The 18,466-nt window shown below is 36.5% G+C and overlaps 2 protein-coding genes across 2 annotated transcripts; both read left to right on the top strand.

Moving 5' to 3' along the window:
• Positions 1-14,985: 14,985 nt before the first annotated feature.
• LOC134856085 (uncharacterized) lies at positions 14,986-15,915 on the top strand. The gene has a single exon (XM_063872453.1). The coding sequence runs from the start codon at positions 14,986-14,988 to the stop codon at positions 15,913-15,915; it is 930 nt and encodes a 309-aa protein (XP_063728523.1).
• A 754-nt stretch (positions 15,916-16,669) lies between these two features.
• LOC134856084 (uncharacterized) lies at positions 16,670-18,101 on the top strand (the record flags this gene model as incomplete). The annotated part of the gene is made up of 1 exon (XM_063872452.1): positions 16,670-18,101. A coding segment is annotated over exon 1 (1,432 nt), but the record flags the coding sequence as incomplete, so codon positions are not given.
• Between the last annotated feature and the right edge of the window lie 365 nt (positions 18,102-18,466).

Genomic DNA, 18,466 nt, shown 5'->3' with positions numbered 1-18,466 from the left:
AGAAAGAAGGAGTTATTATTCAGCGACGGAAAGTGTTTGACATTGGTTTCAACCGAAAATTTTCTGAATACGAGGAAGGGTTTGGAGACTTTTGCGGGGATGGAGACTTTTGGTTGGGGTTACAGACCATGTACAACCTGACTCGTAAAGGAAGGTGGAATCTGCGAATCTCTATGAGAAATTTCTCAAATGATACTCTCGTCTGGGCCGTTTGGGAAGGTATGAGAAAGACTAACGATAAGCTAACCAACAACAATTTTTAACTTAACTTAAAAAGAGCTGTGTATAAAGCATTTTAAGCCTCATTTCATATTTAGCTACACTTTCGGGACTGAGATTAAGACAAAAACAATGCTTTTAAAAATAGTTTAACGTCAACCATTAATGAGGTTCACTGGGTATTAGTCGATTGTAATGAATTATTTGGTCTGTCTCCATAAAGTTCCTAAAAAAACCCGATATTAATGGATTAATCACGGATTATAAAACCAATACATTAGAAAACAGTTTTAATACATTGAATAGATAATAATGGATTATAATGGGATATAATGGATTAAAGCACGTAATAATGGATTTTCATTAGTCAGAGCTTGGAGTTTGATTTTGCAAAACTTAACCAATTGTGAGATTGTTTAAAAATCGAGTAGGCTAAAGTATAAAAATATTGAAGAAATATTGGATTATAACGGATTATAATCGATTGCGTGGTCTGAAAATGTATTTATAAACAATTATTTTGCCATTATTTTGACCACGAAAATAGTTTATAATCGATTGTTATCCATGGAACCTCACGGCGAGAAGCGAACGGAAAAAAAATCGTTTGATGATTTGCTTCTGCGTTTTTTTCTTTTTATTTGTTTCACAGACTGCGATCTCGTGTAGAAAAAATAGACAGCTTGCAGGCAATCTTATGCTTTTCTCGACCATTTTGAATTCGTGTTTGACTATCGAAACTCAGATGTTCTAGTAACCTGTCGAAGCTGAAACGATTTTAGGATGTCCGTTATATTTCTGTTGCGTCAAGCGATTTTGTTTTCTCATAAAATTTGTTGATAGAACCAATTCAGTCTTCAACTTTGTTCGTTTATACTAAATTTGGACAAATTGATTATAAAAGCAGGAAATAAGTATCCGGCTACATTTTTGTTTTAATCTTTTGCTCACTTTCGCCCTTGCAATTTCAAATCTGGGTGTTTTCTTTATTATTTAGATTTCGAGATTGGACCTGCTCCCCTTTACGCAATGACTTTTGGCACCATGTTGGCGAAGAGTGATAACATACGCAACACCACTGATACACAAGATGGCCTTGATTATCACAACAGAATGGCGTTTTCTACTCATGACAGGGATCAGGACAAAGATGAAACAAGAAATTGTGCTGCAACGTTCGGAGGAGGTGGTTGGTGGTATAAAAGTTGTTACCATTTGAATTTGAACGGAAATAAAACCACTTCAGACAAAAAAAATCTAAAACAAATGACAAGGAATCGTGGAGATGAAATGATATCATCGAGTGAAATGAAAATGTTCCGTGTTCACTGACTAAAACGGCTTAGACAATGATAGAAGTCAATATATGAAAATTGAGCTATGAGAACCTGATTTTTTAAATTGTGGGAAATATTTTTCATAGTTACGACTAATCAGACAATTTGGACATTTCACAATTTTGACATTTGTAGATTGTGACGTTCACAAAAATAAATGATGCCTTTTTGTTGCGTATTACTATATATATCTGCGTTTTTGCTGTTTTGCTTACTCAAATAGTTGTAAGTAAAGGAAGAAAAATTAAAGCCTTATGCAAATCGTGTTTTAAACTAAAGAAGTCAATCAGAATTATCCTCTCTAACCTTTTAAATAACACTACTTAACTCAGGCTTATATATTTGATATAATTTAATACTTACATACAATAAATACTTGCAAACATACTTGCAAACTACCACAAAATGCAACGAATACGTAGGCTGCACGGCCACTGGATGCGGTTCTGGAGTTTGCAAGTTCTCTAACACCGCCTACTCCTTTTGTCAGTGCCCTTCAAGCCTTACTGGAAAAAAGTGCGAACTACTTAGCACCCAATGTTTATCATTTGGTTTACTTTGCCTCGGCGGTAATTGGCAAAGGAATACATGTAACGAGGTAATTCTTTCAAAGCTGGAAAACTTTGCTTCACCTAGTCAATTTTTTTTAATCATTGCTATGTCAGCATTCGCATTCTTTATTAAATCAAACTTCCACACAACATGAATTAAAAGAGCGTTGTTGATTTAAAAAGAAGGAGTTATTATTCAGAGACGGAAAGTGTTTGATATTGGTTGCAACCGAAACTTTTTCTGTTACGAGGAAGGGTTTGGAGACTTTTGTGGGGATGGAAACTTGTGGTTGGGGTTACAGACCATGTAAACCTGACCTACGAAGGAAGGTGGATTCTGTGAATCTCTAAAAGAAGTTTTTCAACTGACGCTCTCTTCTGGGGTGTGTGAAAGGGTAAAAAAGACTAACAATAAACTAACTAACTACAATTTTCGAATGTGATTCGACGAGGAATTTAAAATGAGCAATGGTTTAAGACAATGATGAGTGATCAACGAGCAATTGATTAGTTTTAAATCTCTGCTCTCGTTTATTTAATTTTATAGGACGTTTTTAGAGCACAAAACTTTGTTGGTTAAATAATAAGCATCATAGAGGTAACGTGTTCAACTGGATGTATTTCTGTCTCTTACCATGGCAATTAGGCAATCATTAGGCACCACGTTCACCGATTCATAAGTTAAGAATATTGTTTTCCCGCTCAACTTCGAATATATTTGTCTTGGAATTTTTGTTTTTTTTAGGAATTATTTTTAAAAATCAATTTACTGCCAAGCGAACGGAAAATCAATTCGTTTGATGCATTGCTTCTACTTTTCTACTGCAGGATCATTTTTGTTCGTTTCATAAGATAAGATTTTGTATAAAATAAAATAGTCAAGGTGCAAATGATCTTTTGCTTTTCCATATATGAAAATTGTATGATAAGTATTTATTACTTTGGATTTTTTCTTGAATTTCGTCGCATTATCATTTTCTTGCTCAAATCAGCTTTCTCGAGAAAAGAATTGCATATACGAATTATTTTTTTTTGTCTCGATCGTAGTGCAAGACATACCAAAGAAACAAAATGGATCTTTCATACCAAAGAAACAAAATTGAAATTTTAAATGATTTTTTATTATAAGACACACTTCAATTTGTTGAAAGAAACGCAGTCTCGAGCTTCGACAACTAAAAAAATTTTGGTTGAAAATGTTTTAGCCATTTACATTTGTTAAAATATAATTTTTAAAAAAACTAATTCTGCGTTCGAGTTTGCTCATTTTTCCTGGAAAAAAAGATAGTCCAACTTTTAATAACAGGAAATTATTACCCTGCTTCTACTTTTTTTATCAAAAGTTTTCTGTAGATTTTTTTTATTTTTTAGATTTCAAAGTTGGGCCTTCTCCCCTTTACACCCTAACTTTCGGCACAAGGGTGGCAAAGAGAGAGAACATACGCAATACCACTGATAAACCACTTGGCCTTGATTATCTCAACGGAATAGCATTTCTACTCCTGACAGGGATCAAGACAGTGATGCGAGAAACTGTGCTGCAACGTTCGGAGGAGGTGGTTGGTGGTATAGAGATTGTTTCAAGTTGAGTTTGAACGGAAACAAAACCACTTCAGACAAAATGATCTAGCTCAAATGGCTCATAACGACGGGAGTGGGTTTGAAATGATGTAAGCAAGTGCGATGAAAATGGTCCGAGTTACTTGTTTAGAACGATTTAGTTTATTGAAGATTTATAATGAAAACTGGATAACATGATTCACTCCATTTTGGAAAATTGTTTTCATACTCATTAAACAAATATTTTTTGGAAAACTCAGCGTGTTGTTTTTTCTATACTGGGACGCACACTAATAGAAATGTTGCAATTTGATAATTTTAAGCTTTAAAAAGCTTTTTGGATAGGTATTGTGTTATCTATGCGTTCAAGCAGTTTGGCCGAGTCAAATAATTGTAAGTTAACTAAGATTAATTAGATAAATATTTCATTCAGATATATATTTGATTTAAACCTGGGAAAAACTTTTTAGGACTTCTTAACAGAGAAAAAAAACTTCTAAATTAAACTTTGCCCAGTTTTGATTCAGATACAAGCAAAAAACCGCGCTAAACAGTTCGGCAATTGTTCTGCTTTGCTATCTCTGTTTGTTTTGAATTAGTATCCTAATATGCTTCTTCAAATAGAGCAACTCAGATTCTACATCTTTTAAGAAAAACTTTCAATGAGGTGTTGTGCCTTCTTCGCGGCAGTTCATGAAATTTGCTATTAGATTAGAAGGCAAGGTATTCAAACAAATGATTTCAAACAAATTAGAATTAGTCAAGTTCTGCTTACATATTCCTTGATTTTTTGTATTTAAAGTAGTGTGCAGATTCCTCCAAAAAATATCAATTGAATTAAAGCCCAATGCTAATGATTCTAGCACAAACGATTTTAGAATTTTTTTTTCTACCAAATTTTTTGCAAATTTTAAATATTGACAAAAAAACTTGAAAAAAATTGAGATGAAGATGCAGACGAAAGAAGATAAAAAATTATTCCTCTAACCAACAGTGTTTTTAATATTGGGATGAACATCAATTTTAAACGTAAAAAAGTAACCGTCTGCTGAAATTATTGTCTAATTAACTCGATCGTTTTAATTGTTTCTTTTTGCAAATTTTAAATAATTAATCTTTTCACCAGGATTTTTTTCCAAGTTTGTGTCAAATCTGATTTTGATGAACTAAAGAAAAAGTTTGGAGAAAAAATATCTATAACTTTTGAGTTGGTAATAAGCCTCTAGTTAGTTGTAATTTAGAAACTTTAAAGTATCTAGTTATCTTTAATCCCACATTTGCAATTAAGTGACTTAAGTATTATTTTCGCTAGTCAGAAAAACTATACGTTTTGATTAATGTTTTTCGTCACCCAAAGCATTTTCATCTGTCAAAGACTCAAATCTGAATGATTCGAAAAAATTTTAATAGATGAAATCACAATAACTTTTTTATACATTTCAGGAATCCAATGCACACTTTAGTTAAATTTATGAGAGTCGGAAAATGAGAGTTAGTAAAAAAAAGCTACACTAATTGAAATTTCAAAATGCAGCATTACGCTGTACATATGTCTTTGGAGACTTCTCTTATATTCCGTGTATTTGGAGGTTTTTATTTCAAATTTTTTGATCAACTTTTTATACCAAATGTTTTTTTTGTTTTGTATTGTCATAATTATTTCAGCTCGAATGTTTTCAATATATTATCTTGACTACCAAATTTATTGCAGTTCTTACAATATAAACACAAAAACTCAAAATTTGTTAATGTGAGGGACTCAGAAAAAAGTGATGTCTATGCTGAATTTTTTCAATAATTCATCATCCGGAAGTAACAAAATAAAATCTGTCAGTGACACCCAATGAGAGCAATTAAACTCATCAATAGGATGCCGAATTTTTGCAGATCTCTGTTATTGACCTATACTTATCATTAAAAATTCAAGAACCCAACTATGATTAAAGCCGAACCAAAATGAAATCATTGCCAGTTTTGGTTAAGCCCAGATTTTGGTTTACATTTTAGATGAGCTCGAGTCCTTGCCCTCTTTGAGCCTTTTAACCTTTTCGATGATTTTTTTTCGCACCTGGTATCCTGTTGACTTATTGCCCCGCCATGATATAGAGAAAAAACTAAAGGAGTTTTCCGCGGCAAAATTCATATCTGTATTAACACGATTATGACGAGATCGCTGATTTAGATAGCAAACTGTTCAACTCCCAGTTAGAACAATTCATCAGCGGAAACAAAGTCTGAAAATACACTCAATTTTTTCGCATTTCTATGTCCATTTCGTTGCTAATCTTGTGACGTATAACCAAAGATGACCCATGCACAAACTTATATTTGCCGATTACCATTTATAACACCTGATTTTGAGCAATAAAGGTTCTACACTTAAGGTTTGTAAATTCTCCGGAGCAAAAACTTCATACCACTTATTTTTCAAATACATAATTCGCCGGCTTCTTGCCTTTTGAAAGCTTAACACCATTTGATGATACATCCTTCAGCATGTAATTACATCTAACACTTTTTTCATGTCGAATTTCTGTGGAAGTTTAGTTAAAATATTATCCATCGGATTTTAGTTTTGATTAATTTTAGTGTGGAGTTGATACGTTTATTTAATTAGTTAATTTCCCTATGAATCTCGGTGCAGGAAAATACTGTGCCAGTTTTTTTTTACTTTCTTTTCCCTCGAAGAGGAGAAAAGGAGCCGTTAGTTATATTTACCGCAATTTAGCTTTTTTCCTGCTTTGAGGAATGATTGGATTCCATTCTATGTATTTAGTCTACATAATTCAATCGATTTAATTGACTTAACAGGTCAATTATAATCGACCTTGATACTTTCATTTTCTCCGGTGGAGAGACTGCTTTGTCGCTTTTCAATGTTTTAATTTTTAAATTATTCCACTTTTAACCTTTTATTCTTTAATTGTATATAAGTTGAGTTAGCTGTAATTTTTTATCATGGCTCAGTCAAACAACGAACCTTACAAGAGGGGAAAAACTTCTTTATGGCAGATTCAAACGATAGACTCACCAATTCTTTGGAAAGAGTGGAGCGACCTTTTTCCTTTGCTATACTTGCGAAGGAAACCGCAGATATCGAAAATCTACTAAATCCGATCAAAAGACATAGTTCACATCCACCTGCACTCGAGATCCGACGGAGAACGAATCGGAAAACCAGAGAAAAGCACGACTAGAGAGAAATATGCAAGAGAAAAGACATTATGGCGACGAAAAAGTGGCATCAATCAAAGCAGATACGAAACGATTTAAGAGAATGAGAATCGCAGAAGCCGGCAAGAAACTTCGCTCAAAACTCTCTAGCTGGAAACGAAGGGAAATTGGCTTTGTCATTACAAGTTGTAGGGATTTGTCCTTCGGCGGGCAAGCTGCAAGATGTCCTTTAGAGAATACACCGCCACATTTCATAAAGCAGCTTTTTCGTTTGATATTCAGAGTTGGTTTTTTTTTGGTGTTAAAATGAATATACGAGTTATGTACGAATGATTTGTTGGATTTAAAACTATTAGTCATCTTCATATGCTTGGATATCCTCTTTTCGTCTATCAACGCAACTCTTAGTGCGCAACTCTTAAAAGTAGTTGGGTTTCCGTTAGTAGTTTTCACTGTATGTCTGACTTTTTCATGTTGTTTATTAAAATATCCCTCATCCACTCGTCCTCTCCGTCGGTTATGTCACATTTTATTGCCATTTTGGCGCCCCAAAACTGATCCAATATTTCTCTTTCGCATTACCTTCTGTTTAAAAAATTGCGCCTTTTACATGTGACCTTTGTTTTTCTCACGAATGCCGTTGCTAGGTTTTCCCAAACTTTTTGAAAAAGTTTAGAAGGATTTTTACTCTTGTGACTTTCTGTCTAAATATCATTTTCCCTTCGTTTTCGAGGGCTAGATAGAGGAAAGTTGAGCAAAGTTTCTTGTGAAGTATAACTTACTGCTCCTTTTCTCCCTTTTGAGGGAAAGGAAAGTAGAAAAAAAATGAGCCACAGTTTTTTTTCTGCACCAAGATTCATAGAGAAATTAACAAATTAGTTAAACGTATCAACTCCACACTAAAATTAAACAAAATTAAAATCCGATGGATAATATTTTAACTAAACTGCCAGAAAATTCGCCATCATAAAAGTGTTAGATGTAATTAGATACCGAAGGTTGTATCGTCGAATCGTTGCAAGCTTTTAAAAGGCAAAAAGCCGGCAAAGTGTGTATTTGAAAAATAAGTGGTATTAAGATTTTGTTCCGAAAAATTTACAAACATTTAGTGTAGAACATTTATTGCTCAAAATAAGGTATTATAAATGGTAATCGGCATATATAAGTTTGTGCATGGGTTAAGTTTGGTTATACGTGACAAAATTAGCAAGGAAATGATACATAGAAATGCGAAAAAAATCAAGTTTATTTTCAAACTTTGTTTCCGCTGATGAATTGTTCTATCTGGGAAATGATGTTAAACAGTTTGCTATCTAGATCAGCGATCTCATCATAATCGTCTTAATGCGGATGTGAAAATTGGTGCGGAAAACTCATTTGGTTTTTGTCTTTATCATGGCGGGGCAATAAGTCACGAGGATACCAGGTGCGAAACAAAATCGTCTAAAAGGTTAAAAGTTTATAAGAGGGCAAGGACTTGGTTTCATCTAAATTTTTAAACAAAACCTGAGCTTCAAGGAAACTATAAAATAAAATCTGGGCTTCAAGGAAATTATAAAACAAAATCTGGGCTTCAAGGAAAAAATAAAACAAAATCTGGGCTTCAAGGAAAATATAAAACAAAATCTGGTTTTCAAGGAAAATACAAAACAAAATCTGGGCTTCAAGGAAAAGGTCAAACAAAATCTGGGCCTCAAGAAAAATATAAATAAAATTTGGGCTTCAAGAGAACTATAAGACCAAATCTGGGCTTCAAGGAAAATAAAAAACAAAATCCGGACTTTAATGCAAAAAATAAAACAAAATCTGGGCTTTAAGGAAAATATAAAACAACATCTGGGCTTCAAGGAAAACATAAAACAAAATATGGGCTTCAAGGAAATTATGAAACAAAATTTGGGCTTTAAGGAAATTATAAAACAAAATCTGGGCTTCAAGGAAAATATAAAACAAAATCTGGGCTTCAAGGAAAATTTAAAACAAAACCTGAGCTTCAAGGAAACTATAAAATAAAATCTGGGCTTCAAGGAAAACATAAAACAAAATCTGGGCTTCAAGGAAAAAATAAAACACAATCTGGGCTTCAAGGAAAAAATAAAACAAAATCTGGTTTTAATTGAAATTATAAAACAAAACCTGGGCTTCAAGGAAAATGTGAAACAAATTCTGGGCCTCAAGGAAAAGATAAAACAAAATTTGGGCTTCAAGAGAAATATAAAACAATATCTGGGCTTCAAGGAAAATAAAAAACAAAATCCGGGCTTTAAGGAAAAAAAAAACAAAATCTGGGCTTCAAAGAAAATAAAAAACAAAATCTGGGCTTCAAGGAAAATATGAAACAAAATCTGGGCTTCAAGGAAAATATGAAACAAAATCTGGGCTTTAAGGAAATTAAAAAACAAAATCCGGGCTTTAAGGAAAAAAAAACAAAATCTGGGCTTCAAAGAAAATAAAAAACAAAATCTGGGCTTCAAGGAAAATATGAAACAAAATCTGAGCTTCAAGGAAACTATAAAATAAAATCTGGGCTTCGAGGAAAAAGTAAAACAAAATCTGGGCTTCAAGGATAGTATGAAACAAAAAATCTGGGATTTAAGTAAAACAGAAAAACAAATTCTGGGCTTCAAGGAAAACATAAAAAACAAATCTGGGCTTCAAGGAAAATATGAAACAAAAACTGGGCTTTCAGGAAACTATAAAACAAAATCTGGGCTTCAAGGAAATTATGAAACAAAATCTGGGCTTTGAGAAAACTATTTAAAAAATCTGGGCTTCAACGAAAATATGAAACAAAATCTGGGCTTTAAGGAAAAAATAAAACAAATTCTTGACTTTATGGAAAATATAAAACAAAATCTGCGCTTCAAGGAAAATATAAAACAAAACCTGAGCTTCAAGGAAACTATAAAATAAAATCTGGGCTTCAAGGAAAATTTAAAACAAAATCTGGGCTTCAAGAAAGAATTAAAACAAAATCTGGGCTTCAAGGAAAAAATAAAACAAAATCTGGTTTCATTAAAATTATAAAACAAAACCTGGTCTTCAAGGAAAATGTGGAACAAAATCAGGGCCACAAGGAAAATATATTAAGGGGAAAACGTATTGAACAAGAATCTACGGGAGCTCTTTATGCAACGCAATTTCTTTTTATTCATCTTATAGGAGCACCTAGCCGAGGTATGTAGTTCTTTGGCTCAGAAGCTTGTTCTTGTAGTGGGTGTATAGATTGTTGCTTTTATATTACAGTGCTCTAATGTCATTTTGTTTACTTTTGATATTGAACTAAGGTTTGGAATGTCACTCTTTTTAATTGTAAAAGCACATCAATACAGTTTGTCACAATGAATCAAGAATTAGGCTGGAAAGTACATTAGCTTCTTGTTTCTCGGCCTAATTTGGAAATTTTCAAAAATACCTTCAGGGAACCATAGAAACACAAATAATTTCCCGGAAAAAGTTTTTTCAAAATGGATGAGATAAGTCAAATGGCGGAAAAGGCTACTAATAGAGATAAAATTTGCGAGGATTTTGGACAGTGGCTTGAACTGAGGACAAAAACACTAGGAGTAGCCTTAACCTTTGTAGGATCGGAAGAACAAGTGAGATCCATTTCATCGCGTTCGGGAGTAGTGGCTTCCTCAACATTTTCGGAAAACTTCGAAGTTCACATAGGTCTAGGGTCTCATATCACAGTAAAACAGTCTTAATGACTTCCTGACAACGGAAAAGAGAGTGTTCTTGGCTAAATTAGGAACAGAAGAGATCAAGAGACATAATGAAGCAGAAATGCGATTACTAGAAATCAAGCAAAGTTGGGAAGACGTATAAATCTGCGAGAAGAAAAACAAAAATATATTGAAGCCAAAATAGCTGAAGCTGAATTAGAGTAAGACTCCGACTACGTTGACTTGTTTGCTAGCTCGGTAAACTCTCACAGAGAAAAGGCAGATAAAGAAACAAAAACTCGGATGGAAAAAGTGCCGAATTCGGAGCCAGTAGTGACCATAACTGAACCGACCGCATGCACATCTGGATTGAATACGGTTCCTCTAACGCCCCGGTGGAAGTCGTTCTTGTGTGTAACGACCAACTAGTTGGCTTGTCCTCTACGATGATGCATGGGGCTAAAGTACCTCTCATGATTCCTAAACGTCTTACGCAGATTGCTGCCGGCACTAATACTCAAAAAGTATCGATGATTATGAATCGAACTTAAACGAAGATGTAACAGAACTTCACCGGTCTTAAGATGCAAATTAGTGGGTTAATGCTGAGCCTGCCACGTCTGCTAACCTTGAAAATATTCCATCACCTTCATATATAAAATTACCTCCCCATTCTGCAGTTATTTCGGCAGTACCCCTGTAGATCATCCCATCGGCTTCAGTCAGATCTCTAACCCGAATCTCGCATCGTGGTTCTCAGCAACTGCAACACCGATCCCCGCAGTTTGCAACCTTTTATTTGTGGTGTCATCGCACGTATTTGAGGCAGTAACATCTTTTGCCCCTCCAAAATCTCTAAACTTTGCCTACAATAGCGGTGGAACAATTTTTTTTTTCACTTCTTGATACCAGCAAATAACCTTGCAATCACCGATTGCGTCGGATTTTCCTTGCTCTTCCGATAATCAGCCGGGTTTTTCGATTCCGGCTGCATCTTGCGTATACCATTCTTTCTCGAAAAATGTCAATCCGCCATCTCAATCGATATCCGTGCGAGGTTTAACCGAAGTCTTGGCATCAAACAGGAAGGTTCCGTTAGCCGAGTGGAAATTATGTAAGTTTGATGGTAATCCATTGGAATGGCACGAACGGATAGGTCAGTTTCGGAGTGCTTTTGATTCGCAATCAACTATTTCGGATGACGTCAAATTGACGTACCTTAAAACACTGCTAACTGGGGAAGCTAATTTAATAATAGCGGTCTTCGCGTATTCAGGTCGAAAACACAGGGATGCAAAAAGAGTCCTTGAACGAAACCTTGGGCAACCTCAAACTATCAAGAGCGCCCCCCTCGAAAAACTTAACAGCGCTCCCCCAGTGAAAATTAACAATTCTGAAAGCATTATTATCTTTGCTTGTGTCATTTCAAATCTCGTTGGTGTGTTTCGATTGTTGGCATATGAGGAATATTTGAAAAGAAGCGCCATCTTGAATCAAGGTTTTATAAAATTGCCTCCGAATATGAAGGAATCTTGGTCGTCCGACACCCTGAAGCGTAACTGGTTTTGTCCCAATGGAGTGGTTGAAAGAAAAAAGTTTGGCCAAAAGTAAGGCCGAAACAAACGTAGTCATGAAAACGAGTGGTTGAAAGGAAAGGCCAAAACGTGTGAGCGTAAGAAAACTTCTCTTGTTAAATCAAAAACCGAGGAACCTGTCAAGCCAAAAATTACAACCCGAGTTTCCAGTGCTAAGCTGAACAAGGCTGAATACCCTCCATGCTTAGAGTGCGCTGGTAAACATCCGTTATGGGGATGCAAGATATTCAAGGAAAATAACACTACTCCGCGGAGAAATAGCTCTGTTTCTCCTGTTTCCATGCGGACCACAAAATCCGTAATTTCCCGACAGCTAGGAAATGAACTAAACCTCAATGCGAAAGCACGCACAATGTCCTCTTGCATAGTGCCGATCGCTTTTCTCCTCCTCGAAAAGAAGAAATCAAGTCTTCTACCTGAAAAGTTCAGGCGGATGTTTGATCTAAGTCAAAATCCGAAAACGCCCTCGATTTTTATGATTCTTGAGCAATCACGCCCGGCTTTACGCAAGCTTGTGCCGCCCTCTGAAACTAGTTTTGTCCCGCCGTCTGACCCTAAATAATTTTAATTCAACGAATTTTATTTCGACTGAGTTATTCGAGGTCACACTATCCGCTGAAATAAATAACACCGAATATATTTTCAAAGTAATCGCTTACGTTAAAGATGAAATTATATAGGTCTCAAAAGGTTGATGTTCTGGCCCTTCAAGAAAAAATATCTATAACTGGAAGCAATAAAGCCAGTTCAGTGTAGTTATTCGGACATCGAAATGGTAATTGGTCAGGACTTTTATCACCAGATATGCCCGCTTGAATATATTCATGATGCTGATAAGAAAACTCCAATGGCTGTTCGTCTGCCGGTAGAATGGGTTTCAAAGTGGCCACTCTCTTCATCGTCTGGGTTGTTGTCAACATATTTCAAGTGCAATGCCGAATTGACTAAAATGGCCGAATTGACTAAAATGGTGACTAAAATTTAACAAATTGACTAAAATGGTGGTTAGAATAACCAAACTTTTTAAATTATCAAATATTGTCTCAGTTCCGGTGCGTTGACATTATGCGATGGCGCTAATTTTTGGATGGCGAAAAGTTCATTTTCGGACAAAGCGTTGAAGTTATAGCTCTGATGCCTACTAATTGAGTAATTTATGACGTCGTGCCAAACCACGATGCTCGAGTGATGGTAGAAAATGACTCACAGTAGTGCTGTACAGTTTACGGGGATTAACGGCATTCGGGTTAAAACTTAGCCTAGGAATAACTAATTTAGTATCAACAAGCTGATTACGGAGTGACGCGCCTGGTTTTCTAAAGCGTGATGCAACGAGCTTGCACCAATAATAAAAACCATAATAGTTTTGTACCATAGAAAAAACGGACGCGGCAGTTTTACTGACTTTACGAAAGTTTTTGTGCAGGATTAGGAGACATCGTATAAACTAAATCAAAGTCCTTTTAACCAATCGGAGTAAAAATGAGGTCAACAGAGCTAAAACTAGATTATTTGACTGGAGTTTTCGAATTGATATAGATTAGACTGAAATTTTCAAGCGAGCAGTCGGGGGCATTACGTTTTGCTACAACACATTTATGACTTTTTTCGAATTTTATTGCAGCTTCTGGATGGCGGGACGCTTAGCAGAATCGAACAAACTGGGTCGAAAGTTTTAGCCTAAAAATTCTGGACTCTAAATACCGACCCCAAAAAATTCTGGACTCCAAAAAAGGAATGCTGGTTTTTCGTATAGTTTTTTTTTGCTTTTTACTCGGCGAGATCACACAAAAACACGGGTATGGGTGTTCAAACAAAAACATTTTCGTTAATTTCGACTTAACACAGCACTGATATCAAGCGTTTGAATGCGTTCAAACTTTTTTGGCAAAACCCGGTTTCTACAGACGAAAAGCTGTCAATCAAAGTCGGCCATGATTGTTTTATGAACTAGTTTAAATAACTAAGAAAACAGAAAAGGTTTTTTTGGGGGTTCGAACCCGGTTACTCGAGTAAATTCATGTCCCATCAAGCTCAGCTTACAACTTATGTCCCGTCAAACACTTAATATACAATTGTTTTCAGTTCATTATTTGCTCAGCAACACCGTCAATTTATTACTTCGCTACAAGCGAATTACATCTCTCTGTGCTCAAATAGACTGTGGGTGTTGGTATTCAGGAAAAAAATCTCAAAAAAACTCATTTTTTTTTCGAAAATCTTGGTCATATTTTTGAGCGAACACTATTCTGTAGATCTAAAAAAAAAGCAGTCGGAACATTCATGGCTGTGCTCTGATACAAGCAGTCTTTTTCGAGTTTTGTAGTTGTGCTCTAGCATTTTATTGAAGGAGGTTTTGATAATTTGATTACCGTAAGTTTTGTTTATCAGAATCTTTAATCAGCACTGATATCTTTTGGTATTTTTAAATAGTCATTGAAAACATGTTCTAGGTCTAAATGAAACATAGACTAACAAAAACTCTTCTAATATAAGAAAAAGAAAAACTGTTGTTCAGACGTGGCTAACTTCAATGTATGCTAAAGAGTTTACTATAAATTGCTTTTATGTACATGTAATATGTTTCACGTTTTCTTGCATCTTAATTCCCGCCACTTTTTACGTGATTCTTTCCTGCTAAAATCAATCATAATTCTTTCTACATTATCCAATTCAAGACGTATTCTAAACTCTCGGTTTTGAATATAAATCATAAGTTCAACACAGAACATTTGGTGACCCCGACGTGATATCATTCACGTAATCCTTCAAGATGTCATCTCCCAGCACGGAAGACAATCAAGCTACCCTAGTAAGGGAAAGAAGTACTCGTGGAGCACATCGTGGTGTTGTCACTTAGTACATCAACGACGCCAATGCAATCATGGCAAATCCTACTGACCAAGTATCGAAGCAAGATTTTGAGGCACTCAAAGTTGTTCTGATGCACTTGGACAGGAAGCTCATCACACTCAATTCCATCAACAAGACGATTGAAGCTATCACTCCACATTCTTCACTAGTAAATGAAATAGAAGAAACTGAAGAGAAAACAGCAAACTGGCAAACAGCAATCTATCAAATATCAAGTTTCATCGGTGAAGTCGAAAGGCATATAGCACCAGCTCCACTTCTTTCGCAACCTCAGCCATCGCAGAGCGTTCAATCTAAGCAGGTACAACTACCTAAACTCGAATTGCCTACATTTTCTGGTAAATATGTGGAATGGTCTTTGTTCTACGATCTCTTCACAGCGTCTATTGACAAGAATAATTCTCTCAGTGATGCGCAGAAACTAAACTACCTCAAAGCAGCCCTCAAAGATGAACCTGCCAGAATCATAGCTTCTTTGTCAATCAACGACGCAAACTACGCCATTCCTAAACAACAGCTCATAAAACGATACGACAACAGACGCTCAGTAATCAATGCTCATATTCAGGAGTTTCTTGCATTTTCGGTATTGAAAAGCGAAAATGTCAGTACCCTGAGGAAACTACAGTCGAAGATTGTGGAGCATCTGTCAGCCCTTCAATCTCATAAAGTGGATACTAGTGCGTACATCTACGTATATCTCATTCTAGAGAAATTGGACCCGGAAACAAGAAGACAATGGGAGCTTCAGAATCCTGGTCCACAACTACAAGATTTGGATGATGTACTCCAGTTCATTGATCAACGAGCACGATCCTTAGAAGCTTCACCTCATGCTTCTATACAGCCTAGCAGCCTCAAAGCAATTACACTCCAATCAGAACAAAAACAACCATTCCAATATCTACCATTCAACTACAGACAGTTGTCTTTGCTGTAAATCCAAGAATCATAAACTAATCTCCTGTAATTCATTCCGAGAAAAGACGATAGATGAGCGTTTTCAAGTTGTCAAGACGAACAAGCTATGTGGTAACTGTCTACGTTCTGGTCATTTTGCGAATCAATGTAACTCAACAAGCACATGCAAGACATGTCAAGGCAAGCACAACACGCTGCTACACAGGTCCGCCCAAGCGATCAATCATAGTGGCTCCAGGAGACCCGAGGAGACGGATACCATCCTACCCACTGCGCAGGTTGCATTCAAGGATCGTCAAGGTAATGTACAATATTTTCGCACATTACTAGATCAAGGTTCAACTGCTTCGGTCATGACACGCCATTGTGCCCAGCAGCTAGGATTGCATTGTCAGAAAGTAACTACTAATCTTCAATCCGTGGGGGAGACAGTCTCCGCACAATCAAATTCAGTTGTTACTGCTGAAATGCTTCCCAGATTCTCCAAATCTTTGACAGGAGTATTCATTGTCCTGCCTCGTGTGACCTGCAACCTCCCACTGGCTAACGTGAACATCGGCGGGTGGAAGCATATCGACAATCTTGATATGGCTGACAGCAGTTTTCACAAGCCTGGCAGAATTGATGTTCTTCTTGGAGTGGACGTTTACTCAGCACTTCTCAAACCTGGATTGATCAAGTTGAGCGATACAATTTGTCTTCAAGAAACAGACTTGGGCTAAATTATATCTGGTGCAACCTCTTCAAATTCATTGCAATCGAAGCATATCTCTATGACGACCCACAATACGGAAGAAATCGTGAATCACTTACTTATGCAAGAAGATACGGATCAAATTCTCAAGAAGTTTTGGGAATTGGAAGAAGTCCCTAAGAGTTCTCGTCTAACTCAAGAAGAAAGGGAATGTGAAGATCACTTCACTAAAACAACAATGCGGGATGATGAAGGGAGGTACGTTGTCAAACTTCCAGTAAAGGACGGCGCCCCTTCTCTCGCTGAAAGCTACCAACAAGCTGAACGACGCTTTTTATTACTTGAACAACGTCTCTTAAAAGACAAGCAACTGAAGGATAAGTACGAAGCATTGGTAAACGAATTCATTGATCTAGGACATCTAGAACTCGTTCCCGCAGCAGAAATCAAAAAACATTGCGCAGACGTGTTTTACCTTCCGCATCACTGTGTGACTAAGGACTCTAGTACGACAACTAAGCTTCGTGTTGTCTTTGATGCTTCAGCCAAAACGAGTGGTGGAGGTCCATCTCTTAATGACACACTCATGACTGGTCCCGTGATCCAAGATAGTTTGTTCGATATACTCAGTCGCTGCCGAGTTCATCACATTGCCTTATCTGCTGATGTGGCCAAAATGTATAGACAAATCTGTTTAACACAACCAGACAAGGACTTTCATCGAATACTCTGGCGAAACGATCCAAAGAAACCCATTAAGACCTACAGGATGACTCGCGTGACCTATGGGACACGTTCATCTGCATACCATTCAACTAGATCCCTCACGGAAACAGCTTTAGATGTTGACAACGAAATCACCGCTCAAGTCATAAGAAACGATTTCTATGTCGACGATGCTCTTACAGGTGCAGACACTGTGGAAGGGGCAGTCGTATTACAAGATAATCTTATATCAACACTCAAGAAAGGTGGTTTCGATCTTCGAAAGTGGTCAAACGATTGCCCACAAGTAATCACAAGATTACCGATTTCATTGCAAGAGGCACCCGAAGCCTACACAATCTGTGACAAACAGCACTCAATCAAGACCCTTGGTGTGAAGTGGCACCCAATCACTGATCAATTTTCGTTCACTGTAACAAGAAAGCCTGAAATATCAAAGTTGACAAAGAGGAAACTGCTGTCTGATGTTTCCACATTCTACGATCTCATGGGCTGGCTTTCTCTTACAATCTTACAGTTCAAGATTCTCTTGAAAGAATGCTGGCTGGCTAGATCTGATTGGGATGAACGACTTCCGGAATCTATTGAGATGTCATGGAGAAATTCTAGAGAAGAACTTTCTTTGTTTCAAAATTTAACAATCAACCGACCCTTAACACCACTTTCGAATGATCCTAACGACGTCACAGCCTTGACGGCAGGTCATTTCCTTATAGGAGCACCCTTGACGTCACTTCCTGATAGTTTACCGAACAAGGAGACAGCCTCTGTGACGCTTAAGCAACGTTGGTTACTCACTCAACAAATGGTTAACGATTTTTGAAAACGATGGTCCAAAGAAAATCTTACAACACTCAATCAAAGAAACAAGTGGAAAGTACAAACTAGGAGCCCTCAAGTTGGCGATATGGTTCTAGTTGCAGAAGACAACATCTCACCGCTTCAGTGGCCCTTAGCGAGAGTCATGAAGACCTTTCTTGGAAACGACGATATAGCACGTGTTGTACAAATCCGTACATCTAAAGGAACCTATAACAGACCGGCTACAAAACTTCATCTACTGACTAGCTCTTGTGACAAGTGATGTGACTAATGACAAGTTAACAAATTGCAAGCAATTGCTTTATGATTCAAATTGTATTCACAACTA

The sequence above is a fragment of the Symsagittifera roscoffensis genome, unplaced genomic scaffold, assembly GCF_963678635.1.
Source record: "Symsagittifera roscoffensis unplaced genomic scaffold, txSymRosc1.1 SCAFFOLD_409, whole genome shotgun sequence".
Classification (NCBI taxonomy): Eukaryota; Metazoa; Xenacoelomorpha; order Acoela; family Convolutidae; genus Symsagittifera; species Symsagittifera roscoffensis.
This window is presented reverse-complemented; position numbering and strand designations above follow the sequence as displayed.

Excerpts from the sequence above, each read along its gene's own strand:
- LOC134856085 (XM_063872453.1), top strand. The coding sequence starts at position 14,986 with ATGGCAAATCCTACTGACCAAGTATCGAAGCAAGATTTTGAGGCACTC.